The sequence below is a fragment of the Nipponia nippon genome, unplaced genomic scaffold (assembly GCF_047370975.1).
Source record: "Nipponia nippon isolate SJK-2023a ecotype South Korea unplaced genomic scaffold, ASM4737097v1 scaffold_10, whole genome shotgun sequence".
Taxonomy (NCBI): domain Eukaryota; kingdom Metazoa; phylum Chordata; class Aves; order Pelecaniformes; family Threskiornithidae; genus Nipponia; species Nipponia nippon.
This window is the reverse complement of record NW_028262291.1, coordinates 28,775,822-28,795,887: the sequence shown is the minus strand read 5'-3', so window position 1 is coordinate 28,795,887 and position 20,066 is coordinate 28,775,822. Positions and strand designations below refer to the sequence as shown.

Sequence of the window (20,066 nt, the reverse complement as noted above, 5' to 3'; positions counted from 1 at the left end):
AGCTCTGCACAAAAACAAGCAACAGCTTCACATAACTGCTTGTTTCTGGCTGCAGCTAGGGTTTGCTCGCTGTCAGGCACAGCCAGTGAAACAAGGCAGCTCAGTTTTCACTGGAAAACATGTTTCTTAATCAGCTGACAGCAAAGCAGTCTTCAGTTCTGTTTATTTTTTTGGGAGGGGGATTTTCGTTTTGCAGAAAGTTTCAGGCTCCTGTTCCCATCTGAAAAACAAACCCATTTTAAAGAGCTGGGATTTCCCTGAGAGTGGACACCCTTGTTTCTGGTGAGGAATGAGCCGTCCCCTGCGGAGGGGGTGCGAAGGCTGAAGGCGGGTGGGATGCCCGGGGGTGCAGGGCCTCTCCCCAGCCGCCCCACACAGGAGCTGCGGGCGCAGCCCGAGTGACCCCACACGGTAAAACCTGGGGAATGCAGACGCCTGGCGTGCACGGTTACAGGTGTGGGTGTGCAGCACAGCACCGCTGCCTGGGTCTGGCCTCGGTGCCAGCTGTGTTTCTGAGTTTCCCTGGGTCGCGCTGGACGAAAATGGTGGCACTGCTCATGGCCCCCATGCCCCCCGCGCCCAGGAGCAGCAGCTCCCCTTGCAGCAGAGAGTGCCCATCGGGTGCCAAGCAGGAGCAGGGTCTGGCCCCTTCGCCTGCCGCTACGCCGCCTCTCACTGCCCCTCTGGCTTTTTGGGCAGGACGAGGAAGTGCTTTGCAAGCTGCAAAGCAAAGGGGAGGGCTCTGGCCCAACCTGCAGACTCCACCAGGGCCATGTCTAACACCAGGAGACATAAAGATGTCCTTTAAGTGAAAGAGACTGTAGTACACGTAGGTTTCTCTCTTTTGGAGACTCTCAAGAGAAGCAGCCTTGGTTTCAAACAGCACTCTCACACCAGGGGTTACCTGCACTGTGCTGGGACTGGTGACCCCATCGGCCGAGCAGCGCACGGCTCAGCCGCTCCTGGGGTGGCTCTGTAGGGGACGTGGGGGATAACGTAGGCGCAAGTAGCTGGAAACGGCAGGACGGGAGAGCTGGTATAGGTGAGGAGTGGGGGAAAATAGAGGTGGCAGTGACAGAGCAAACCCCACAGTCCAGAGCAGAGCACAGGGGGAAAGCATTCCCAGTGTGGAGCAGCATTTGGAGGCCCAGCGCTGCCAGGTCAGTGACACAGGGGCAGGTTTGTCGGGTTCCCATACATATCCATTGCTGATTAGCCAAATTTACATTTAGCTAACTTTACACTGAAGTGCCTGAGTGATCACCAGCCTGAAGACACAGCTAGAGCAACTGCTATTTGAAGAATACTGTCTGCTTTTGGTTTCAGACCCAAACCCCAAACCAGTCTGACCAGCTGGAACCCAGTTTCAGGTTACACCCTGCCTTGCTCTCTGGGTGACTTAGCGGGTAGTGATCTCACTCCTAGCACAGCTCAGTCGTCTCTCCAGGTATCCACACAGGCTGCATCCCCTGCTCCCAGCCTTCCCCAAACCATGGGACTGCTGCTGCTGCAGCACCTAAGAGCTCTCCCCTGAGCTACCGCAGTCTGGGCAGATGAAAGGGTGCGAGATAGCAGGCATGGGAACGGTACCTGCCCCCTCCACGGGTCATTGCTTCTCAGACACCACTCCCAAGTCAGATAAGACAAACAATTCCTTTTTATTGCAACTTGTATTATCAGAATGAGCGCACAAAAAAATAAATCAAGATGTTAGGTTTATTGCATAGGCCATGATAGGCTGTGGGAAAAACAAAGAGATGAAAGAAATGATACAAGACAGATCATGAAAAGCCATGGAGGAATCTGACCAGCCCCAGGGACACTGAGGCCGATGCCCGTGATGGGGAGAAGCGTGCAGTCAGATTGCCAGCAGGCTGTGGGCTGCGGTTTCTTCCCTTCCAGCCCAGCATCGTCCCAATGAAGCAGCTCTCCTGGAGCTGCACTTGAGAGGACCTGAGCCGTGCCCTGAGTTGAGCATGGCTTCACCAGAGCCTTCCAGAGCCATTCTGCCTTTGGCCCTGAAAGGGTGCAAGCGTTTAAACTAAAGTCTGTACATAGATTTATGCTTCTTATACACATACACACACGTACGCAAACACATACGCACCAATTTCCTCTCTCTTCACAGCAGGAGTTTTCCAAGAGCAGCAGGCACTGGAAGTTTGGGGATTGGTGCCAACCCCACAGCCAACAAAGCGTACCAGGCACTTCAGAAATAGCAGCTTGTGCCCCCAACAGAAGTCCTCAGTGCCCAGAGGTACAAGCGTGGACAACAGAGGTGCAGCAGTACAAATCTGGGAAACACCTCACTGCAAACAGCCTACAGGGAAACAGATGGGGGACCTCACCGAAGCAGGGGTGTCACACACTGCCATGGGGCCAGGGATGAGCTCTGGACCTCCCGGGGCTGGGCTCATCTTGCACCGGGAGGGATGGGCCAGCAGGAGCGAGGAAGCTCGGGGACATTAGCTGGCAGTATCCAGCCCACTCCTGTGCCCTGGGAGATGCCAGGGACTCAGGCCAGGCTGCATGCTTGGAGAAGAACGGAGTAAAATCGAAGCTGCAGCAAAGGTCCAACTGCGAGGGAGCCGGGTCCTTCCACCCTCCCCTCACCATCAGCAGGAAAACTAGGGACATTTCCTTTCCTTTCATGTGAGAATAAATAGCTATTTTCTCAATGTCTTTGGGTTCAGACTGAACACTGGAAAAGCAGCCAGGGCAACTCACAGAGAGAAAATGGTGGACACGTACTGTACATAGGAGGCTGTAACATGGCAGCCAGGCAGAAAAAAATCTAGTTGTGCTTTTCCGTTAAAAAGCAAAGCCTAGTGATTAAAGCAGGTATTTCTGTTTCCTTCCATCTCGAAAACAGGAACCACTGGAGAGTGTCACAGAGCCCTTGGAACAGGCCTGGACAGTTACGTGAATCTCACAGCACTCAAGAGGCTCACCATGACCAGGAGGACTGCTGGGAGGCAGGGCCACCTTGCAGAGGACTGGGGGAACAGGAGGAAAATATGAGGTTGGGTGGAAGAAAGTGGCACTGCAGACAAAAAATTGCTGGCTCTGGTGAGCTTGCACCATTCACCAACGTGAATGCTACACAGATCCAGTCCCAAGGTCCTTCAGTAAGTTGAGCGGAGTTGTGCTCCAGCTTTGAGCAGGAAGAAAGATGTAATTCAGAGTTTCACTGGATTGTTTGAGGTTAGAAAGGGATAGACATCAGAGGGCATCAAAATGCTCCCAGATCCTCACTTTCCAGAGCAGCCATTTAGCCAAGACAATCACAAACACTCGTACTGCCAAATCATGGCTAGATCTTGGCCTGATGCTACAAATGTCTTCAAAGAGAAAGAGTCCTTCAGGCACAGGGCTGTGCCTAAAAACAGAACTCCAGAAGCTTTGGGGAGTGCCCCAGTGCTGGGCTGGAGAGATAGAGGCTGTAGGTCAGACTGGTTTGGTGGCACTGCTGTAAAACAGATGCTCAGTGTCCTCTGTGGTGGAGAGGGTTGAGTTGGTAGCAGTGGCCGGCTGACGGCGGCGGCTGTTCTTCCTGTTCTTCAGGAAGAAGTAGCCGATGATCGCCAGGACCACCATGATGCAGATCCCGAGGAGCACGGCAATCACTACCTCAAAGGCACCTGCAGGGGATACATGAACACGTTAGAAGGACTGCTCCGCGAGCTCTGATGCAGCAGGGGCAGTCAGGAAGAAGCAAGCACAAAAGCCGCTGCAGAAGCTGTACTGACAAAGAGAAGAAGTGGGCAATAGCTGGCCTGACAGCAGGGTGGTCACTGAACAACTGGGCAAAGAAGAAAGAAGGCAACCGCATGGCATAAGGATATGGCCAGGGTATAGCTAGCCTGTCTCTCCCAAATTATGGTTGCCATCATTTCCCAGATGCACCACGCCCTCTAAAGGCTATTCAGGAACTTCGGCAGGCTTGGCCATTTGACACCCCTATGAATATCAAGCCCTTCTGCAATGCTGGCCGTGCTTCATATGTCAACAGGGAGGCCACCAAGGGGTGGTCGCAGAAAGCACCTCCTGTTTGGCATAACGCTGTTGGAGTGAGCTATGGTGGACAGGCTGAGTTCGTGGGGAAAGAGCTCATAGCAGACCTGTGAGCACTTGGTCTCCTACAGCTAACCAAACTCCTGCATCATCAGTGGAGACAGTCAAACATGATGCATTTGAGAGCTGGTGTGAATTTGAAGATTAAATCAATCTCTAGGGTTGAAGAACAGAAGCGTAAAGTTTCAGGAGTTCTCTACCGAAGAAAGAGGCCTTACAGCTCTGTGGTGAAAGGACACCAACCTTAATGTGATGTTCTTTTAAGAACTTGTAATTCAATAGCTTTGGTGTTCTTTACAGTTGTAGAGAGGGTGTATAGGGTCATCAGATTTCCCCACAGTCTAGCACCCGACATTATTCACGTACCCACTTGGGCCTTCTTTCTTGCAGAAGTTAGTGGTCCTTATGTGAATTTGGCCCTTAGGAAGAATTTGGTGGGAGAGAAGGCTACTATTTGCAAGGAAAGACAAAATATTTTTCAGGACAGGGTAAAAGCAACACGCAAGATATGTAGGAAAAAAACGTTACTCACTTAAGATAGCACTTTGGGACTCAAATGATTCCCATCTCCGGCCAATGGCATCTGCTTCTGAATGGGGAGCAGAGAGGGGGAAAAAAGTTTTACAAAGAAGGCTGGGAACAAGGGATAAGACAGGTTTCTGAGGAGCATATTTCCAGTGCTCTGAAGTGACTGAATGCAGGCAGCATCCCTCTGGACAGCCATGGTACTGAGCTCTCAGGGCAGGCTGTGAGGCACAGTGTAGCTGAGGGCGGCACTTCAGAAAAGCAGTAACAGTTTGCCTCCTAACAGATATAGTTTGGCAGAATTATTCCTGTTTCAGCTCTTGGCAACAGGTACAACGCTCTACAGCGTAAACCTTCCCCTCTTGTTTGTTTAAAACTTCTGCCTAATACGTGTCATTGAGGATTTTCTTAATTTCTCCCATCCCACTTGGGGAGGACTGGAGCCAAGCTAGAAAGTTAGATTCTCTTTAGAGAGGGCATACCATATCTCTGGTTAGTTTTGTCATCCTCCTCTGTCTCTTTTTCAACATCAGCACCCAAAAGTTTTTCCAGCTCTGAGAACTGACAGGCTGCATTGCAGAAAGATGCTGTAGATACACACCGTTCCCTGTAAGCCATTGGTCGCGTTGAGGAACGCTGTGAGGCATGGCCAGGGTTTGAGAGCAGAGCTGCTTTGACTGAAAGCTCCCAAGTCACTGCCTCTTTGGGACCACAGAATTTAATCTAGAGTGATTTTCATAGTTTGATCAGTAAAACTCCAGCCCTCACTATGTCTGCTTACTTGTGATGCCTGAACATGATTTCATGCACTCTTCCTCTTCTTCAAAGTTGTTGTTGTTGCCACCGCAGCCCCCATAGGTGAAGGGATCACATTTCTCAGAGAATGGGTTATAGTACCAGCGGGGGATGCTCTCGGTGCACTGTCCAGTATCAGGCAAGTCCACACAGTGACCTGGCAAAGCAAGGGAGAGGTGCTGTAGCCCAAGCAGTGTGTTCCCAGAGCAGCACATTTTCTGCTCACAGCAGAAGAGCACAAGCACCGTGGCAGAGGGAATCCGTGGCCAGAGCAGTGGCTTTTGGGTCCCCACTGCTCAGTTGCCAGCTGCTCAAATTGGCATTGCCAAGGTGAGCTGCCACCTGCCCATAAACTAGCAAGGAGGAAAAAGGAACATCAGAGCATGCAGTCATGCTAGATCTTAGATTCAATCCCCTGCAGAAATGACCTGTCCTCCTCGGGAGGCAGAAGGGAACATGAAGAGCCTGGACACACAGAAACCACAGTTCGGCTCAGGTCTCCTCTACAAGCAAGCTGCATTTAAGCCGACTTGGGATATACTCTTTTAGCCCAGTGATAGGGCCACTGTCTACACTAGTACAAACAAGGCAAAGGTATGGGATCAAGCACAGGCATATGATTACTCGTCTTATGCCGTTGTTGTGCCCCTCCCACTGCTTTGGTTTGCACTATTTCCAGAAAAGTGCTGCAGGGTTTTGTACAGGCCAGGTCCGGTGCCCAACAAGCAATGTGCATGAGACCTGCTTGGGTGGAAAAGGTTTAGGCAGGAGAGTAAAAGGCTGCTATAAACAGCTGTCCTCAAGGTCAGAGAACAGGCCCTTGCTCATTTTTAGTAGAGGGACTAGCCAGATGCTACACCCATTTTTGGAATTATACAGGGAAGCAGTTTTACCATGAAACAACAGACTGAAGAAAAAACAAAAAGCTGGTAGCTGTCAGCCTAGGCGCTCTGGATGGTACATACCTTGCTTATGCGTGACATTGATTTTCTGCAATCTGTTGAACTCACGAGCATCTGCGAGAGAAACATTTCATGTTAAAACTTCTCTTACCAGTTGAATATATAAGAAATTACTCCATCCATGCAGACATGGGCAGAGAGGGCTTTCCTGCACATTCCTTTGCAATCACAAGCCAGGGAAAGGGAGATATAATTTGAGGTTCTTAAATATCTCAAAGCTATGAGAAGAACATGGAAAAAATAAAATGTAATAACAAGAAACTATTCCCAGTTTCCATTCCACAAATACAGAGACAAAACCAAGGAAAACAAAGGCTGCTTTCTTATTTTTTTTTCCATCAAGAAACTGCTGTCACTCCAGGTTTTAAGTGTGAAAGAGCACTAGTGTAGGATATGAGAGGGCAAGACAGAAGAATCGTGTGCTTGCAACCTAAACAGGCAACAAAGCACCCACATATAGGAAAGAGATTATGGAAATTCTGTCAGAAGAGGGAGAGAGGAGGGATTGCAGACTGGGGCAGCTCACCACTGTGCGTTCACATTAGCATAACGTGAGAATGTTAAGGGGACTGTGACACTGGACAGATTGGGAGAAATCATGGTTTCATTTCCCATCTCCTAACTCTAGGAGAGCAGGTAAGGTCATTCAGTGAGAAAAATATTGGAAGGGAAGGGAAGTCTTACAGACAGGTGCAGAGAAGAGAGTCAAAGAATATTTAACAGGCAGGAAGCATCCCAGAAGGAAGATTAGCTCTTGCAGTCAGCAGAGATACGGGAGATGGCAGAACCTGCAAATATAATACTGTGAAAAGAGGTAATGCAGGGTCAGGAGATAAGAACAGAAGGCACCAAAAAGCACTGAGTGAACAGTTAAATCCAGTTGGCAGCCGGTCACAAGTGGTGTTCCCCAGGGCTCAGTACTGGGGCCGGTCCTGTTCAACATCTTCATTGATGATCTGGACGAGGGGATCAAGTGCACCCTCAGTAAGCTTGCAGGCAACACCAAATTGGGTGGGAGCATAGATCTGCTGGAGGGTAGGAAGGCCCTGCAGAGGGACCTGGACAGGCTGGATCGTTGGGCCAGGGCCAACTGTATGAGGTTCAACAAGGCTAAGTGCCGGGTCCTGCACTTGGGTCACAACAACCCCATGCAACGCTACAGGCTGGGGGAGGGGTGGCTGGAGAGCTGCCTGGCAGAAAAGGACCTGGGAGTGTTGATCAGCAGCCGGCTGAATATTATCTGGCAGTGTGCCCAGGTGGCCAAGGCAGCTAACAGCATCCTGGCTTGTATCAGAAATAGTGTGGCCAGCAGGACCAGGGAAATGATTGTCCCTATGTACTTGGCACTGGTGAGGCCGCACCTTGAGTACTGTGTTCAGTGTTGGACCCCTCACTACAAGAAGGACATCGAGGTGCTGGAGCGTGTCCAAAGAAGGGCAATGAAGTTGGGGAAGGGTCTAGAGCACAAGTCTTATGAGGAGAGGCTGGGGGAACTGGGGTTGTTTAGCCTGGAGAAGAGGAGGCTGAGGGGAGACCTTATTGCTCTCTACAACTACCTGAAAGGAGGCTGCAGTGAGGTGGGGGTCGGTCTCTTCTCCCAAGTAACAAGCGATAGGACAAGAGGAAATGGATTCAAGTTGTGTCAGTGGAGGTTTAGGTCGGATATTAGGAAAAACTTCTTCACTGAAAGGGTAGTCAGGCACTGGAACAGGCTGCCCAGGGAAGGGGTTGAGTCTCCATCCCTGGAGGTATTTAAAAGACGGATAGATGTGGTGCTTAGGGATATGGTTTAGTGGTGGACTTGGCAGTGCTATGTTAATGGTGGGACTTGATCTTAAAGGTCTTTTCCAACCTAAACAATTCTATGATTCTACAATAACACCTGTAACTTACATTGCACTCATCCCTGGGCAAATATTAAGTTGTCTAAGCCAGAATTTGAAGTACTTACACTGTTCACAATACATCTCGTCTGATCCATCAGCACAGTCGAGAGTTTCATCACACTCCAGATAGGCATCAATGCAGCAGCCATCCTTGCATCTGAAGAAGGGGGACTGACAGTTCCCATTGCACACTGCATCAGAAACAGTTGAGATAGCTCATTAAAATTCATTGTTTCTCCCTGCCACACAGGTGCTTTATGAAGACCTTATGAGCTGCTGATAGGGCTGGCAAACAAGAAATAAGGCAGATTGGTTAAGGTCTCTCTTCAGTGCCACCCTGGACTCAAAAAAAGGAAAAAAATAATAATTTCTTGTTTATAAATGAAACATTGCTCTGGGAACAGCCATGCTTCCTCTCAAAAAAGAAGTACACAGAAAGTGGAAGCAAGAATGAGCTACTCAGGAAGAATATGGAGACATTGCCCAAGCATGGAGGATTAAATTAGCCAAACTGAAACCTGCACACCGGGCTGTGAGAGCCAATGGTGAAGAGCGATTATTCTCCTCTGCTCCAGAGGTGGTCCCAAGTGCTGAGTACTGTGCCCAGTTCTGAGCTTCATCTGACTATGCAGTCCTGAGCAACCCAATGTGACTCAAAGCTGGCCCTGCTTTGAGTAGTGGGTTGGACCGGATGACCTCTAGAGGTAATCCCCAACCTGAATTATCCTATGACATGAAAGTGAAAGGCTTAGTAAAGAAATTAGTCTCCAGTGCCTCACTTTCCAGGCTGACTGAGTGCTAATCAAAAGCCACAGGAATGGATGTGAAACACTGAGCTCACAGCAGGATTACTGTGGTACAGGAGGCTCACCTGGCTGTTGTCGCCCACCAACAGAACCTGAAGAGACAAGGAGAAAAATAAAACAAATTTACCACGACATCATTTTGTCAGCTCAAGATGAACTTTCTATTGCCTTCATATCTCACCTAAGAAGGGCATATTTTCTGGAAGCAAGCCCTATAGGGGTTAGGGAGGAGACATACGGATGCCCACAACCCAGAGACCCCAGATGAGTAGTACCCATGTGAGGCAGGCCTGCAGGAGCACAGGGGAACTTCCCACCACTAGCTAGATTGTTCCCAAATGGTGTTTCTTTTCCAAGGCTTTTCCCTCCTCCTTAAGCTGTGCACCACAAAGGGCCTGGCAGAGGCTCGGCCCGTTTATCTGAGGCAGCGCTAAGTCATTCTCAGACTTGGCTAAGAGGGTGCCAGGGAGGAAGATTAATTTCATTTTGGGTGTGAAGCACTTCTGGCTCCCCCACAGCACAATGCTACCCTCTGAATTTAGGTTTCAGATGTGACATGAAAATTTGGTGAGGGTTTCTGTAGCCAGAGACACACCAGGGACACTGACCAGGGAAGCAGTGCTTCAGAAGCTGGGCCAGATATGTTGGCAGTGTAAGACTAGGACTCCCCATCCATAATTAGCCCAGTCTCCTCAGCTCTCTGGGCTCTAACTAGCTGCCAGCCAAGAAGCTGCAGTACCTGCCCACATGGTCATCCCAATCCTATGAGAAAGAGGGGGCTGATTATTGAAGAAGACTCACCTCTAACATTCTTGCAGGCAAGTTTACACTCCTCTTCCCGTAAGTAGTTATTCTTGTTGGGCTTGCAGCCGCCAAAAATGAACTCCTCACACTGCTGAAGGCTTGGGTTGTAAAACCAACGTGGAAAAGATCCCCGACACCAACCCACCTTCTTAGGAGTCAAACAATGCTCTATCAAGAAAGTTAAATTAAAAGGCTCTGGTTAGCTTGCTTTTCCTTCACATATACAAAGGAGAAAATCTTCCAAAGGAAAGTTCATCAACAGTGTGGACACCTGTCTGAAAGATTTATAAAATCTTGAACGGCGTGGAGAAAGTGAGTAGGGAATCATGGTATATACTTCCTTATATGAAAGGCAGGGTCACAGAATCAGATTAGAAGGTGCCACATCCATAAAACGAAAGGAACTGCTTCTCTACACAGTACATAGTTAAGTTGTGAAACTCCTTGCTTCAGGATGTTGCTGCTGTGCAAAGATTACATGAGGTGAAAAAGGGATTCATACATGGCTATTAAACACAAAGACACCATCTTCTGCTTAAAAAAATCTCCCAGCTGCAAATTCCTTGGGGACTAGCCAAGCACAGTAGGGATTTACTGATAACGTGTCATGTTCTTGTACGCCTTCCAAAGTATCAACCTCTGGACACTGTTGGTTGCAGTGTACTGGATTTTGAACAGACCATTAGCACCACTTGAGATGGCTGTTCTTATATTTTTATGGTACCTGTGGTAGGAGGAGAAATTCCCTGCTTAGCTACTAGTCAACCATTTGTCCAAGAACTCCTTGCTCCTAATGCACTTGTAATGCTGAACATTTTGATGATTAAACGAGGCCATTAAAGTAAAACATATAAATAAAGCCAGGGACACTTTGAATGTCATGCAGATGGCTCCACCTATCCTGCGGCTTAAGGGAATTGGGGCCTTCACAGCAAAACCATGGAGTCAACAAGACCTTTCAAGTTCTCCTGCCTTACACTCTTAGTTGCACCCCGGGCTTCACCACTCTGGGATCACCCAGCAGAGGGCAATGACATGCAGAAAAGATGGGGTTATTGCAGGCCACCTCTTCTGCAAGTGGATGTGAAAACCCTAAAATAGACCACTATGAATGCAGAGACCTTCCACTACTGGTCAGGTACAGGCTTTTACTGGGAAAAGTTGACATGCAAGTCTGGTCTCTTGGTTGTGCTCTTTTCCTATCTACCCCTCTGAGAAGAGCACCAGTAATGCCAGAGCAGCACCCAGGCTTGGGGACTCCAGCTAGACATCTGTGGACTGAGGCTTACCTTCAGTCTGCTCAGAATTCAGCACCATGATAGTGATGTTGGTGAAGTCTTGCTGTTGTGCAGTGTCCGTGACAGTAAGCTGGAAGACGTAAGTCCCCACCTGTAGGTTGGAGATTTCCACCTGATCTTCTTCGTGCTTCTGAGAATGCAAAAGAAAGGCTTATGCAGAAGAAGGTACCTCTAATGAAGGAGTGAGTGAAGCCATGCAAGGCCCATGTTCCAGCATTAGGAAGAAGGGAGCTTGGCTGGAAACCCCCAAGCAGATGTCTGGCATGAAAAATGTCTCAGTGCTATACAATCCCCTTATATCCATGGGCTGACATCCAGCTGGAATAGCAGACAGAAACAGTACCACAAGCGTCATTAAATATGTCATTTTTTGGGGCATGGTGAAGGCACAAGGGAAAATAAAAATCTTTGGAGAGGACTGAAATACCTGTAGTTTTTATTTTGCTTTTTTAAAAATAAAACATATTATGAATAATTTTCTTAGTACATAGGGAATAAGCTAGGTGTATTTAAGAAATATATACTCTTTCATTTTGAATATGACAAATATATTTAGTTTTAGAGAGGGAAAAAAGTGCCTATTTCTTTGCCTGCTGAGAGGTTTCTAAAAGAGAGTGAATTATTTTGTCAGAATAGAAAGCTGTGATATTATTGACACAAACTTTTTTCCTATATTTGCTAACGATATTGGGCCTCCATTTCCATCCTATCTGCCTTTTTGGTCAGGTTTCAAGAGAACACAGTGTTGCCATATATCATCTTAATGTAGTTAACACAGCATAATTCTAGAGGGCTTCCCCCCACCACAACCCCAAAAGTTGCTTTGGTTGGGCTAGGGGGAAGGGAAAAGGAAAGGAGCACTTCCAGATTTCCACAGCCCCCTCAGCACCCTAGAGCTAGTCATTGCTGGTCTTCAAAATCAGCTGTGGTCCTGATGTATTCATTTGCTAATTCTTCCAAAAGGTGCCACAAGAGCTCCATATAAGCTCCAAGGCTTTCCAGAGCATTTTGCAGAAGTTTAACGATAATCATTTCCTCTTCTAAAGCCACAATTCACATTTAACATCTATCAGATAGGCAGTGTTCACACCCCAGAGATCTTGGAGCCAGTCAGGAGATGACTTCTGCTCCAGCTCAGATAAAATAGGCGGAGGAACCTATGCTCTAAAGAGAGGCAAAGTCCAGGAAAAGCCCCAGAAGAAGAGAAGCAGAGCCTGAGATTGGATTATTCAGAGCCAGAGGAGAAGCACCAAAGTGGAGAAGAGGAAAAGTAAGGGCAGGCCCCTCACTGAACTACAGGAGCTTGGGAGCAGAGGCAGCTCTTGCACCGAAGCTGCTGCCCTCTCAGGTGCTCCCGGCCAGGCAGATCAAGTGTTGCTCAGGAAGGTCTGAGATGGCGTCCTGGTGCAGGGAGCCTGAGATCTGGTGAGGCCAAGAAATGTCACGTCCCAGTAGTGTGCGAGAGGGTGGGGGCAACCATGAGGAGTGCTCCATAGCTTTTGGGAACAGGCTCATGGGTGGACTGGCTTGAGGAGGGAAGGACAAGGTGACCTCCAAGTCAGTGGCTGTGGGAGCCCAACCTAGTGCAGACCACAGGTGACACTGAGCAAGCTGCTTCCTTCCTGCAGCTCCCTACCTTCATCTCCACAGAGGGGTCACCAAGGACCTGTTTCCATTCATAGCTGACTATCCCTCGGTCATCCGTGCTCTCTGTGCCTCTCAGCATCACTGGCTCCCCCGGCTGTACCCTCATGTCCATGCCAGTGCGGGCTATTGGAGGATGGTCATCTGCAGAAGAAATGCAGAACAAGGCTTGGGTGAGAGGCTGAAGGGTCCAGTCCTTGTCTCCATTACAGGAAGACAAGGGAGGGGGGATCTTCCAGGCTGAATCAATACAAACTTCAACCAGTGAAAGGAAAACACTTTTATACAGCTGTGCTTCTTGCAGCCTGAGCAAGCGACAGGCAATCAATACCGTTATTACAGCCCTCACTAATTTAGTAACTCCACAACCCATGCTGGCAGTGCCTTTAAGCCAGTTGGCTCCCTGGCCACTTCTGCCCACAGGAACCACCGTAAGAGGCTGTCCCTGTGGCTACAGCCATTGTGCTTCTGACCGTCGGACCACATCCTCACAAAACAGCATAGAGCAATCTCCACCCTTCGCTTATGGAGATGACCTGATGTAGGTGTTGAAGAATGTGGAACTGACTCTCATCATTCCTACCACCATCTCCAAGCACTATGTTAGGGTACTTAACCAGAACAATGCAATGCGGGATTTGGATGGGAAATATCCCTCCTCCACCTCACCTCCCACCCCACTCTCTGACACGCATGCCTTAAAAAAAGCACACAAATGCCATTCACGAGATCATTATTTTTGTGCCATTCCATGGATTAGCTTACCAGCAACCTCCACAATCCATTAAACACTTTTCCAGGCTGTAAGAGATGAAAACTGATGCCAGCAAGAACAGCCTATACAATGACACCATTGAGCCTGACTCATAACTCCTTTTGGCCTGAACATCTCTGATCACAGGCTTCCTGAGTAGCTCAGCCCATAAAACTCCACCTGGTAGCGCCTGTACCAAGTCCAAGACTCAATGTTCAAGTTCAGCCTGACTCTTTTGTAAAGGCATTGATTGTCATTTATAAGTTAGATATAAATCACTCTACCATTACACTGTTATATTGACTGTGACTGAAGAAGAGGATTAGTGCCCAAACCCCTTAGAAAACTACTCCATCAGCTAATTATTTTCACTGCTGTAGATTTGCTCCTAATTTTCTGTTTGAGTGTTTCTGGATTCAGGTCCCAGCTGCTGACATTTGCTAGAGCCTCCTGAAGGGACCTTTAATATAAGGCATATATACCAACAAACCTGTCATTCAAAACAAGCTACTTTTTAGTTCTTTCATCACTAAATTCAGTAGGATAGAGGCCTTTGCAACACGTATTCCAGATCAGTTACCACAAATCCACCCAGAATCTTCTATTTTCTAGTATCTTTTACCAAATGAAGACATATTCATTCTATTCTGGTCTTACAAATGCTGCTGATGCCAGGAAGTCACAGGGAAAACAAACCTTCCCTTGTCTGCACATTTGAGCACTGCGCTCAGCCTGTTGGGCTGCGGAATCGGGGAGGGTATGTGCGTACCAGCCCCCTGAGGTTCCTCCTGCAGCCGAGATACTCATATTGTTGAGCTTGATCCAACCACCAAAACAGGCAGAGGATACCCAGCTGGACTGAAAGAGGCCAGGAAGACAAGAGAACAACATCATCACAAGCAACAACAACAACATCACAAGCAGAGGTGCCCACCCTGGTGTCCTGTCAGCTTTGGGCGAGGCATACCTTCCTGCTGCTCCTTCCTCAAGGCTGCATCCCAGAGTGACGGGTCCTGTCTCAATCAGGCACAAAGACTGCTTGCTGAAAGGCACCAAGCAGGGCCAAGAGAGCCTGGCACCTCTTGGGTTTGAGCAGGGCCAGTAGAACAAATAAATGGAGTTTTGCTTTATTTTTAAGCTGTCTTGCCGCAAGAACATTCATAGGCAAAAGCAATGACTGGAGCTGGCAACACCTTCCAAACCAAACAGGGAAAAACAGCCCCACAACCACCTTGTACACAGCGCTACGAGCCCTGGAAAGGGGGCACATTCCTGCCATTCCTCCCAGGCAAAAACCATGACCCTGTCAGGGAGAAGCGCAGCCTGCTCCCTGCCACCCTTCTGCCAGGGTGAGCTCAGTAGGTGGATGCGATTGCGCAAGGGAAAGACCAGTTCTTCAGCACCGCAGAGGCCGGTCATTAACTCACAACAACTCCAAATCACGTTTTTTCCTTGTCATTTTTAAGCATGTACACTTAAAAAAAAAAGCAGGCCACATATTTCTCCACAGGTCAATTTAGTTACTTTGGGTTGTGGATTGCACAATGAAATAAAAGGTTGGTTCTGATCAATGAGTCAGCAACCTCTCCAGATCCCATCTCTGATGAGCCAAATTCCACGACCCTCCTCACCTCCAGAAGTCAGAGTATTTGCTTATGTGCGGTGACTGCCAAGGAGGAACTCCCACTAGAAATTAAGAACTTCATTTTCAAGTTTCTCCCTTTTCTCCTTAGGAAGTCTGAAAGCTCAGTGACTTTGGAGTATTTCTCCTACACTGACTATACAAAGCCTTCAGTGGCAACGTGGCTGTTCTCCACCTGAGCTTCAAAACCGAGTGCTGACTGAGCCAGAGTGAGTATCAACAAACTGCTCATAGAAGGGAGATCTTCCATTCAGTTTGGTTTGCTCTGAAAGTCTGCTTGAAAAACGAAAGTTACCTTTGCTATAATGCTCTTTTGACTATGGAAAGTTTCTGCTGTAAAACTCTGTAATTAACAGGGAGCGTAAAGCTTTATGATGCTGTTCTGTGTCGCTCTCTTTATTGTGGAACGCATGCTCCTGGAGTCACGTCATTAAGTAACAACTTCCGCTTCCATTTATAAAATACATCAGAAGGTGAAATATCTTCTTTTTATGATCCCAGAGAAAAGCTTGATAGAGTAAATCCAAAATGTTTAAAACCAAATTTATATGGCTCACAGTGTATTCATGCCTCAGTCCCTGTTTTTTGCTTTTTTTAAAAATTTCATCTAGTTTTAAGGCTTATGCAGTCAGTGGTTTGTCTGGCGTCACCTCTAACAATGAGTAAACTTGAACCAAAGTTGATGGGGGAACAGGAATCTAAAAGATATTAAATTCCTACAAGGGCTGCAAAAGTAAGCATCTAGGTGGGGGGAGAGACCCCACTAGGGACCTCGTTATGCGAACATGCAGGCACCAGTGAAGTCCAGCAGCAGAAAGCACTTGCAAAGCTCCCAGTTTGGGGATTTCTTTTTTGGAGCTCAGATATCAGCTCTTGCCCTCGAGACACAAATTCACAGAAAACCAGATTTCCTCCATTCCAGCGCTCATGAAGGTACACCCTGAGTACTTGAGACTATAAAGCGATGCTTGAGAATACCTCAGAGTGATTTGAGGTTGCCACTAGAAAGAGCTGGAAAGCTTTCTCATGGTCACTGAGGGGCTCTGACAGCCCGCTGTTGTCTGCCATTGCAGGAGCAGCTTACAAATGAGACGAGTGCGGCTTGCACCGGGGACACTGAGGCACTGCGAAGGGAAGGACCTCACTGGGGACAAAAGCCACTGCTCAAAGCCACTGGGCAGGCCAGTAGCAGAGACAGGAGCAGAAATGAGGCCACCCAAATTCCAGCGTCCATGAGACAGGCAACCTCAGAGATTTCAGGCGTCAGAAGCCAGCTGGGCCTCCCTGCAAATGCTAAAGCTCTGCTCCTGCGTTGCTTCCAGGGAAGTCATTCAAAAGTGAACAGCTTTCAGGGAGGGTTCATTCAAATCTCACCCATCGACAGCAGAAAACTCTCTATTGTAACAGGCAAAGGCAATGAAGGATGCTGCTGCTGCCACAGTGTAAATTTGCCTGAGGAGGGGGAGAGGGAGAAGGGAACAAGGTAATGCAACATAGTGCCTGCAGAAAGAGAAATACAGGCTCTTTCTGTAGGGATTCATCCTGGCTGGGCAGCAAATACAGTCATGATAGAGCCATATAGTTTTCTGACAACTCATGCAGAGTGAAGCAGCTCTCAGCATTAATTTCTAGAGGCTTCTACAGTGGTTTGTAAGAGGTGCACACAGCAGGTCAACTTAACCTCTCTAAAACAATACAGCACAACTGAACGAATTATGTTCTCAGAATAATGCAATCTGCTGCCGCCGCTAGGCTCCTTCCATCCTTCCTCAGGGTGTGGGAAACCGGTCCGATTTGCTTTAGTGAGCAGAAGGAAAGACTCTCCTGACGGTCTTCATGCCATTTTAGTAAAGATCTGTTTTTTCCTCCAGTCTCCTTAAATAGCTCCAGAGACAAGATGTGAGGTAGCCACAACATGTGGCACTTCAGTAAATTCTGTGTGACAAACTAATTTAACAGCAAGTGGAGTGGAAGCTGCTCATCACGAGCAGGCAGCTGGACCGGCAGGTCTCTGAGGGCCCTTCCAGTATACAGGAGCCTCTGAACCTGTGGTGTGGGTACTGAACGTGCAATTCCCCCTCTCCTGGCCTGAGCTGGGTGCTGGAGGACCAGCAGTTGGCTCAGGGCTGAGCAGCATCAGCCAAGGGAAGACCAGCGACCAGACCTGTCTCAGCCCTGGCTGGGGTCCCAGCACCGCTCATTTTAGTCGCACTGTGCCTGCAGAATGGAAATCAGCGCGGGACCAAACATTTGAAGAGGGATGAGCTTCAGACTTGGGGAGCTCTCCTTTTTGACTGCATTACCAAAGTTTTAACCTGCAAATCTCTCTCCAGAGTGAGGCAGGAGCCGACACATCCTGAACCTTGCGGTTCCCCAGCGCTTCCCGTCTCCCACTCACAAGCCCTGAATTCAGCAGGGGCAGGAGAGTGTCACCGAGCATTTCACAACCACCACAAAAGGTTCAGTTCAAGAAACGGACAAAGGTTCAGGGAGGTTATTTTCCAGTTTCACACCCAGAACTGGTTTGCCTAGACCAGAATAAGCTCAGGGTAGTTACTTAAACACTGGGCTCCATTATTACCAATAAAATGCATGGTGAGCCTGCCCCTCCCGAATGAGCCAGGCAGAAAACTCGCACCAAAGTTCAGGCTGGGGAATCACTTAAGAGGACAGTGCCTTTTAACAATAACATCAGAGACTTCGGTCTGTACGTTAGCTGGAACAGGTGAGAGACAGAGCCAAGCTGTCGTCACCAGCTTATAAAGGACTCAGAAGTTCTTGTTCTCCAAAATACTGAAAATATTCTCAGATGATATGCAGGAGCTAGATTTCAGCTGTATTCATTTTTGCCTGTACCCATGGGTTTTTCTGAAGTCATAACATCGTAAGAGTGGCCGCAATGGGTTAGAGCAAGGTTGCCTCTGTCCCTGTGTTCAGTTGCCAACAGTCTCACTGTGGATGCTCGAGCAAGAGCAAGAACAGGGCAAGCATACACAGTGCTTCCCCCATTGATACTCTCCGAGCTTTCACCTACTTCCATCAGGCTCAGGAAACGCTCCAAGATTGAATTCACCCATTCAGCAGCCCCCAGCTGTGCTCTCTTTTTCAAGTGTTATCTCGTCTCCTCCTGAACATACATAAACCTCTTAATTCAACAGGTCTGCTCCCTGTAGTAGTAGTGTGGGTCTTGCAATGTGTGGCTTTTTTGTTTAGTGGGGATCACTAAACATATATTTCACTATTCATAGAAAAAACATGCTTTTAATCCTCATTATTGCAGAGGACATCTGGAGATTGCCACATGGGCATACCCTAAAGGCTCCTAGGACACCTGACAGCAGCACATAAAGGAAAGGGATGGATGATAAAGCAACACGTAAGCTTCCTGCAGACCTTTAGAGCCAGTCTCAGGTGGTTTGCAATAACCTAGGCTCCAGAGCAGCTGCAGAGCTTCACATTTTAACAGCGATACAGCACAACAGCAGGAAGACTAGACAGTTTTGTCTCCAGTCCAAAACCTGGGCCAAGATTTTTTTGCCTATAATCATTTGGGAGGAAAACCTGACATGCCAAAACCAGCTTCCTTAACACTCGTTTCACCTGGCCTCTTCAAGCATCCTCAAAAGGTCCGGAAGCAAAAATGCTGTAGAGCTTCCTTATGCTGCCAGGTGGACATGCTAAGTGCCCAGAGGCTCCTTCATTTGGCCTCCTCCACCTGCGCCTTCGCCCCCTTCCCCTCTCCCCCTCGGTGGCAGCCAGGCGCCCACCTTCCTGCCCAGACAGGCCCATTCCGCCTGCATGGACCCAATTCCAGCATCATGGCTGGAGGGGTTTGGGGTTTTGTTTTGGAGTTTTTTGTTTGGATCTGAACCAAAATCGAGATCTGCATTCTTAAGTGTCTCATCAACTGCTGTGGGGAGGAGGGCCCAGCTTGTATGGACTGATTTAGCCCTTGCTATTATTGGCTGTTTCTCCAGTAAAATAACTCCTTTTCAGCTCTGGATTAATAAATAGTAATAGTCCTTCGTCTCTTTTCCTCCCAGCCCTCCAATGTTATTCAAGGTGATTCAGAAAGCTTTTGGTATCGGTCAAAGACAATGCCTAAAAATTTCAGGAGGAGGGAAAAGCGTTTCCCATCAAAGCACAGCATGAACATTGCAGCCTGATCCAAACACGAAGCAGCGAGCTTCCCGGCGTCCGTCACTAGAGCTGGAGACCTGCCTGGCGCCCTGCACCCTCCGAGAGTGCAAACATGGGGTGTAGAAGGGACCGAGCCCTTCCTACACCCGCAGCGGTATCGTGGCGCAAGCCCCACGTGAGCGAGGAGGGGCATGCCTGCCTCAGCAGGCAGAGTATCCCTAACAGCATTTCTGGCATGTTTTTCACGTCTCACTGATAAGCCCTCCTGGGTCTTCCTGCTCCACTGCAGCCATCCCAGCATCTGTGAAAGTAGCATTAGGGATGGTTTGCAAGGCAGCACCTGCGTATCAGTGGCTGGGATGCTCCAGCTAGGTGCCATGGACTGGCAAACACAGCACTGCTGGTGGCACAGGGAGCTCAGTGACCCAGGGACACTTTCTAGAGACATGCATGCATGCAATGCCAGGTCCTGGGACCAGCCCAGGGAGGAGGGGGTTGCAGTCTCCTTGTATGGGACACTGGTCCACAGAGGTGAAGAGACTGAATTGCTCAACAGTACACTGTATTTTAATCTAACCTTGTGAAATCAGGATGTACTGGAGATGATGCATTCCCTTTTCCTCCTACAACAAAGCATGTAGGAGTTCAGACAGCTGCCACCATGCCCCCTCCAGTCCTGGTGATGTGGGCTGCCATTCCTCGCTAACTGCAGCTCCTGTGGAAAGGATTTTGAGCC

At 48.5% G+C, this 20,066-nt stretch overlaps 1 protein-coding gene across 6 annotated transcripts in view; it reads right to left on the bottom strand.

Moving 5' to 3' along the window:
* Positions 1-1,698: 1,698 nt before the first annotated feature.
* The window catches only part of SPINT1 (serine peptidase inhibitor, Kunitz type 1), a 32,960-nt gene continuing 14,592 nt past the window's right edge, over positions 1,699-20,066 (bottom strand). For all 6 annotated transcript variants that reach the window (XM_087746217.1, XM_087746218.1, XM_087746220.1 and 3 more), the window contains 9 exons: positions 12,787-12,938; positions 11,142-11,280; positions 9,850-10,020; positions 9,114-9,140; positions 8,308-8,433; positions 6,360-6,410; positions 5,381-5,551; positions 4,607-4,663; positions 1,699-3,641 (listed from right to left, as the gene is read on the bottom strand). In XM_087746217.1, coding sequence (XP_087602343.1) covers positions 3,448-3,641; positions 4,607-4,663; positions 5,381-5,551; positions 6,360-6,410; positions 8,308-8,433; positions 9,114-9,140; positions 9,850-10,020; positions 11,142-11,280; positions 12,787-12,938 — 1,088 coding nt within the window. In that variant the 3' untranslated portion in view covers positions 1,699-3,447. The remainder of the gene's footprint in view (positions 3,642-4,606; positions 4,664-5,380; positions 5,552-6,359; positions 6,411-8,307; positions 8,434-9,113; positions 9,141-9,849; positions 10,021-11,141; positions 11,281-12,786; positions 12,939-20,066) is intronic.